Consider the following 8,415-nt stretch of genomic DNA (forward strand, 5'->3'; position numbering starts at 1 on the left):
CCAGCAGTGAGTGTTGCATCACTCATCGCTCATCACCCTCTGCCAACACATGTCACTGTATCATTTGACCTACCCCGACAGACATACACAATTAAGTGTATCCATTTTCGTTTGAATAATAACAATGCCCTCTCAAAATTATTCAAACCCCACTACAAATCTGTTTTATTGGCTAAATTCACTAACTGTAAACGATATGAAATAGACAAATATATGTAAATAGCTCAATACAAACAATAGTATGAGTGGTTTGTCCTCATTCAACACTAAATGACACTTTTAATGACTATTGCAGTGTCAGAATAATTTCAACCCATCATGTCAAGTGTCTTTAATACTTCGTAGAGCACCCTTTTGTTATTATGACCTACTGCAAATGTGATGCATCGCCAGGAACAAGCTTCTGGCAGAATTCCTGTGGCATTTTAGCTCATTCCTCATGTGTACTGGCCTCCAGTTCTCTAATATTCTTGGGTTTGCGTTCTGCAACCGCCTCCTTCAAATCCCATTCAGATTTTCTGTGGGCTCGTACAGCCTCGTACAGCCAGTCCAGAATCTTCCAGGACTTACTCTGAAATCAATCCATAGTGGACTTTGAGGACATTTATAATGTATATTATGCATGCACAGGTGGCAGCGGAGTGAGCGTTGAGCAGGCCGCATCAGCGAGAGAACTCGCTGCACACACTGACACACCCACTCTCTCCATTCACTCCCCTCCCTCTTCTCCACTTCTCTGCAGGTATGCAGTGTGAACACACACACACACACACACACACACACACACACACACACACACACACACACACACACACACACACACACACACACACACACACACACACACACACACACACACACACACACACACACACACACACACACACACACACACACACACGAAAACTGTCATCTGAGTGTGTCTACACTACAGCTGGCAGAAAAAGTGCAGTGACTGCAGTGTATATGGAGCACAATACTGTAGGTAACTAACAGACAATAAGACCTGATGGACTGCAGTGAACGACTGAGCTTTGTAAAGGAATGGGACCGTGTACGGTGTACGCACCCAGTACAATCCAGAGTGTTCATTTAACACTGAGAGTGGCCGTTAGAGGTCCAGTGTGTCAGCCTGCATGAGGTGGAGGAAATGCCTGGACAGTCTCTTCGCTCCTCTTCACTCTTTCCTCGACTTCCTCACTAACGTCTTCTCCTCTCACTCCACCTCCTTCTGTCTTTCTTCCCTCTGCTCTCCCTCTCTTCACCTCCCGTCTTTCTTCCCTCCGCTCTCCCTCCCTTCTTTCTTCTCCCTCCCTTCTTTCTTCTTCTCTCTCTCTCTCTCTCTCTGTGTAACCACAGCAGCAGTCACGCTCCAAGCCAAGTTGTCATTCTATAGCCTCACTGTTCCCCACGGTCAGCGCTTTCTGAATATACACATATGGACAGGAAAACTCAAGTCTCTCTCTCTCTCTCTCTCTCTCTCTCTCTCTCTCTCTCCCCCTCTCTCCCTCTCTCACGAGCATACTTGCAGAAATGCAGTGAATGAATGGAAATTACAATTTATGTCCATTCACTATTTTTTGCGAGGAAATTATTTCTCATGACCTTTTTGCTCAAACACCTGTCAAACACGCGCGCAAAAAACTTGGAAAATGTTTGTACAATTTCCTTTCTCAAACATTGACGAATGTCTGTGTTTGTTCAGAGCATTCAATTGCTTCCTCTTTGGGGACAACAGAGTGCCAGCGCCCGAAAAAAAAAAAAGGACAATAGAAGGACAACAACAATACAATTAATTAGACCACACACGAACTAGCTCACATGCGTGTGGCTGCGCGCCCACACACACAAACACATGAACCTTTGTTGCAAAAGTTCCATTAAGATCTAACCACTATGTCAACTACACAGTACACACACAACACAGTTACCAATAACAGGTAAACAAAAATCAACTCCCAAACTGATCAATACTGTAATTAGGGCACTAAATAAATAAAAACTCCACATATTTTTAACATGAGAAGAACATTGGATATGTCGGCACAAAGATGTCTAATTTTAAATGTTACATTATAAATGTGTTGACTGGTGAAGTAACTGCCCACACAAAGATGACACCTGGCAACATTTAGAAAACTTCATGACAGGTCACTACATGGTAAAAAAGGAAATCATTAAGCATATAGTAATTACATACAGTAATTGCGGTTTATAAATTAAAACATTGCATTCAGCCACAACTTCTGCACAAATCTCGTCAGCGAGCGAGAGAGAGAGAGATGGACAGAGAGAGAGAGAGAGAGAGAGAGAAGGGGGGGGGGGGAGAGGGGGTGAGGTGTACACCAGTGGGCTGGCGAACAAAGGCGACCATCAGTGCAGCCCTCCACGCCCCCCCCCCCCCCCCCCCCCCCCCGCTACGCCACCTCCCCCTCCTCCTCCTCACGAGACAAAGGAGCACTGCTCAGCCACCCGCTGCACACACACACACACGCACACCAAGAAATAGTTCTTGTGGTCATCATACTCGCAGGGAAAACCCCACAGAAAATGCTCTGGTGCCGTCAGAACAATGACTGTCATCACATGTGCATGCGTGCACTGCACACACGCTTGCACACGCCATCAGAACAGCAATGCAATGCAGGACAATACACATGGCTGCGTGGTTAGTCTCTAGGACAGAGGGAGCTCTTACTGTGTGTGTGTGTGTGTGTGTGTGTGTGTCAGCTGTTCAGGGCTGGTTGTGTCCAGTGTCAAAGCTGCCAAGTAGTGCTCTGGCATTCATGCACACGCAACGCGCGCATACACACACACACACACACACACACACACACACACACACACACACACACACACACACACACACACACACACACACACACACACACACACACACACACACACACACACACACACACACACACACACACACACACACACACACACACACACACACACACACACACACACACACACACACACACACACACACTGTAAGAGCTCCCTCTGTCCTAGAGACCAACCACGCAACCATCTCTCTTAAAAGACAAACCCAGAGTGACTTGGTCTAAGCTAAAGTGTACTCAAGACAGTTAAGTAAAAACTTTTAAAAAGGATGTCAAAAGTTAAAAAAAAAACAATAACATGTGCACAACGTCCATTGGGATCAGTTGGCAAAGGTTTCTCACTTCTTTACATTGCACTGTGGGACACACTGCATGCATCAGTCACAGTTTACACACAGTATAGCTGCAAGCCCTGCAGTCAGTTATAGTCAGTTATGTGTGTGCGTGCATGTGAGCATTTGTGGCATGCCTGTGACAAGACCTACACTGGTCTCTCACAGAGAGAGAGCCCTATAGCACGAGAGAGACTGATCCAGCGCACGTGTGCAGACTGCAACATTGGGAACACACAGAGCCACAAAGAACTGCAGTGGACGTTAGTGCACACAAACCGTACATGCACGCAGCCACACACACACACACACACACAGTCACACGCACAGTCACACGCACAGTCACACACACACAAACAAATGACTCTGGATTGCGTGCAAGAAGGAGCATGAAACGGGATATTCAAGATGAGGGGAAAAAAGTGAGTGAATGATAAAAGGACCAAAAAAATATATAAAAGGAGAGGAAGTAATTAATCTGGGAGAAAAAAATAACAGAGAAGTACAGAGAGACCCCTAGAGAACAAACAAACAAAAGCTATAGTGAGGAAGAAAGACAGGAGTTAATAAAGGAAGGCTGGTTCCATTCTTACCGTCCTCTGCCACTGGGCTCTCTGTAAGCTGCATGCTGCCACCTTTCTCTCAGCTGTTTCCCTCCTCCCTCCTCCCTCTCTTTCCCTCTCTCTCTCTCTCTCTCTCTCCCTCTCTGGCAGCCAACGCCTCCTCTCCTCCTCCTCTCCACCCTTCACTCACTCCGTCAGACTGAAGAAAAGAGCTCGCCGAGCTGATCCTAAAGACAGGCGACTCCACTGACTGACTAATCCCTGAATGGAAGCCCGCCGCAGCCAATCACAGCGCCGCATGGGGCAGGGAAGGAGGGGGGGAGGAAAGGGGGCCGGGCCTCGATGGGAGAGAGAAAGAAAAAGGAGAGTGTGCGAGAGAGAGAGAGGGACAGAGCGATGGAGAGCGAGAGAGGTGGAGCTACCCCAGGGTATATCCATTCTGCCAGAGACACCTCTGGGATACTAAGAGTCAGTACTCACACACACACACATACACGCACATACACGCACACACACGCACGCACGCACGCAACAGGTCTTTTTTAGCATGGAACGTTATAACACACCTATAGTAACTCAACTATCTGTGGGTTGCAAAGCTGACAGAAGCCAGAAAGCACTTGTCACTGACACACACACACACACACACACACACACACACACACACACACACACACACACACACACACACACACACACACACACACACACACACACACACACACACACACACACACACACACACACACACACACACACACACACACACACACACACACACACACACACACACACACACAGTTCATTCACCAGATTCATGTTTTTTTTGTGGGAGTGTTTCCAGACGGACAGACAGAAAGACAGACAGGGTGCATTTCTGAAAAGACAGATGTCATCATCATGCTCTTCTGACATCACTGCTTGCGGGTCGACGGTGACCCGTGTTCAGTCATGGGTTCAAGAAGAAAAAGCAGAAGAAAAAGCCTACTGGTGATTTTCCATTGAAAGATGACACGCGAGTATATACCCCAGACCCAACAGCCCTCATGTACAAAGTTGCCATTGGAAACGCAGGCTTGCCTTCCCCAGGGGTGGAGCTCCACCTGTGCTAATCACCCCACACTGTTGACACAAAGCCAACGCACGCACGCACACACCTAACTGTCACAGAGGCCTTTCACATTTCAATTCCAGTGTAATAAATATTCTAATGAAACATCTGCGGGATGCTCAGCTCACCTCTCTCCGTCTCTCTCTTTGTCTCTCTCCACTGCTGCCTTAGAGTATATTGCTGCACTTTACAGGTTAGCCTCTCTCTCTAGCCCTTTTTCTTCCCCATCTCTCCATTCACTCTGTTCTCTCTTCTATCCTGCATGCTATCTGTCAATCTTTTGTTCTTTATTAGAAGGCAGATGCCTCTTAGAAAAGATTGCAGGTCAGCAGTATATGGACATGCACTGCACGTACCCCCACACACACACACACACACACACACACACACACACACACACACACACACACACACACACACACACACACACACACACACACACACACACACACACACACACACACACACACACACACACACACACAAAGGGGATGGGGGGTTAGGGTTAGGCATTTTAAGCCTGTCTGTAGATGACAAGACAAAGTTAAGGAACATGCTGATTTGCTGATATGTGATTATCTATGAATGACATGTAGTGTGTGTGTGTGTGTGTGTGTGTGTGTGTGTGTGTGTGTGTGTGTGTGTGTGTGTGTGTGTGTGTGTGTGTGTGTGTGTGTGTGTGTGTGTGTGCGCGCGTTGCGTGTACGTTAATGAACGAGAGTGAGTGAGAGAGAGGAGAGATTGTGTTTTAACTGGCATTAAGCGACAGATAAGATGAATGCTAAGGACAAAACCCAGGATAATGTGCTGTTCAGCTGCCCTGACACACACACACACACACACGCACGCACGCACGCACACACTGAGCCTGGCAGCTATTGTCCTCGCTATAATTCTTTGCAATGTTCTAACTGCAATGCAATGCATGTGTAAAATGATTTTTTTGCATGGTCATAGCTGGTTTCAGTAATGAGTCAGGGTTTTAAATTCCACTAAGATGCCAGCGTAGATTTAGAATATTTTGACATTTTGACAGCTGAAAACAGTTACACTGGCGTATTCTATTTGTAACTTTCAAACTCTCCCCCTTGTATATCAGCCTTTTACTGAATGCATTATTCATGTCACTACGCAGCACAATTGTCTGCTACCCGGGTAATATTGGCAGAGGGGTTCTTTTTTTTCCTGCTTCGGTGTGTGACAATGACCCCACATAGTGAATGAATGGAACGAGTCCAGCAAAAAGCTTGGGCGACTGGCAGTTAGTGCGTGAATCACGAGCAAAGAGCCATTGCATTGCATTTACATCCCCGTGTGAATGGGACACGCATTGAGGAGCACTCTATCCATTCACTCAGCTGTAGCCATGACACAAAGGTTTCTAAGGAGAGAGAGAGGAGAGGAGAGGAGAGGAGAGAGAGAGGGAGAGGAGAGAGAGAGAGAGGAGAGAGAGAGGGGGAGAAGAGGGAGAGAGACAATAGGAGAGAGAAGAGGAGTGAGCAGGAGAGGAGAAAAGAGATGGAGAGATTTCCTTTTACCCCGGAGGAAAGGGGGAAAGTTGACTTTAGACGCTCAAACAGACAGGGTTGTTAGGGTTCCATATATCGCAACAACCCACTTCGCTGCATGACGTATAGATGACATCCATTCATTTCATGCGATCCGCAACATGTCAGAGACAGGGATAATAGGCTACCGTGTTGTATTAAGGGCACAGGGCAGATTCAGATGGAGGTGAAGAAAAGAGAAAAGAGCTACCGGCAAATTCTATTAAACACAGCGCCTCCTCTCAACGTCCCACATCTGCGCCATCCATTCAATCCACCAAGAGAAAGGGGGTGGGAGTCAAATGACACTTGCACATTTTACAGGGGAATGAAATGAATGAATGAAATGGGCTACAGTCTACACGCAGGTTTACATGACAGTTGTCTAGAAAAAGAGGTAAACGCAAATGCTTGAAATGGATCGTTCACATGTTGTCTATAGATTCAACAGACGGATTTTCCGAGTCTTTTACTATTCGGATTTTTCGTTCTCTTTTACCATCCCCCATAGCATTTCTTCGCCGGACTGAATTAAACTATTTCGGACAATCGGGCCATTTTCCAGATAGCGACAGCGTATTACATTAAGTAGTAACAAAGGATATGTGTGCTGGTCTTTTTTAAGTTGATGATCTAAATGGCAAACGAGACTACAGCCATTGAGGCTACATTCTGCATTGTGTGTGCAGACATGCGTAAAATGTATAAATACTTGATCAGAAACACCCGTTTTAAATAAAATCACACCACATCCCCTATATGCTTATTATGTCGGGTGCTAGAGAAGGGATGTCAGTTTGCTCGGGGACTAGATGAGACTATTAGAGTCACTATATTGTCTCCAGATGAGATTGCCTGTCTGTGTGTCACTGCATAGCTTTGTAAAGCCCTGCGCAGATAGCACATAGGCTACAGTGGACACAAAGGTCTGCATCATCAAGTGCTTTTATTCTGCAACAAGAGAAATATCGGAGAGAAATAGCGTGTTGTCTTCCGACACGTCGTGACAATTGAGTCTCTGACACTGTCATCGCTGTTATAGCCGTCAAAAACTATGGGAAACGTTTTGAATGTAGTAGGCTATGTAGGCTATTACACAGTGTATAATAAAGTTAGGCTACAATGCGGCATATGCACGAGCTTTAAATCCACACACAAAACTAACATTGCAGGCTACACTGCAATTTTGCCAAAGCAACAACTTTAATATTAAGGAAAGCAGAAACGCGTTTTATTCTCAGTGATCAGGACTATTAGGCTATTCTTGACTGACATGCACGGCACTGCTGGGGAATGGGGATGCGCGCATCAAAGTTGAACCAATATTTAATAGTCAGCTATATGACATTATTCTCTCCAGTGTAACTATAATGTCCTACCTGGTGGTTGGTCCATTTCAATATAAAAGATCAGCTCTGTGGAGTAGGGCATCATCACATCTCTCCAATCATCCTCCTCCTTTTCCGTCGTCCAAACTGTATTATACATTATGCTTTGCTTCTACTTTAACAAGCGACAACTTGTTTCTTCTAGAAATGATTATTTAAAAAAAGAAGCGCACAGACAAAAAGAAAAGAAAATAACGTATATAAAACACTTAATCGGACAACCCCCCCTATAATGTTCTTCTATCTATCTCCTTGGAAGTGTCCGCACAGTAACGTTTATCTGAATGCCTGCTTCAGACTCGAATAAATAGATAGCAATAAGCGACTCTGTACAACGACAACGACAACGAGCACCAGGCTTCGGCTGCTCCCTCCGGCATACTAACAGCGACTCGGAGCTCTTCATGAAGAAGGCCTATAAAAAATGTTCTAAGTAGTCGCGCAGCAGAGCAGAGCAGAGCACAGAAAGTAGATGCCAGCTCTACGTTTCAGTCCGTTGTTCTTCTCCCTCCGCCAGCCGCCCGGCTGCAGGCTTCATGGTAATAAGGACACTGTCAGAGAGGCAGAGCGTTTCACTGGACCACGGACCGAACCACTGCGCCCAGGCTCACAGGGGGGAAAGGAG

The 8,415-nt window shown here is 46.1% G+C and overlaps 1 protein-coding gene across 3 annotated transcripts in view; it reads right to left on the reverse strand.

The window, feature by feature from the left end:
* Positions 1–7,890, reverse strand: part of pik3r3b (phosphoinositide-3-kinase, regulatory subunit 3b (gamma)) — a gene marked incomplete at its 5' end in the record, with an annotated part of 15,251 nt that extends 7,361 nt beyond the window's left edge. For all 3 annotated transcript variants that reach the window (XM_080723432.1, XM_080723433.1, XM_080723431.1), the window contains one exon: positions 7,782–7,890. In XM_080723432.1, the coding sequence (XP_080579558.1) occupies positions 7,782–7,890 (109 nt within the window). The remainder of the gene's footprint in view (positions 1–7,781) is intronic.
* Between the last annotated feature and the right edge of the window lie 525 nt (positions 7,891–8,415).

The sequence above is a fragment of the Nannobrachium achirus genome (assembly GCF_963921795.1).
Source record: "Nannobrachium achirus genome assembly, chromosome: 1".
In the NCBI taxonomy this organism is placed as follows: Eukaryota; Metazoa; Chordata; class Actinopteri; order Myctophiformes; family Myctophidae; genus Nannobrachium; species Nannobrachium achirus.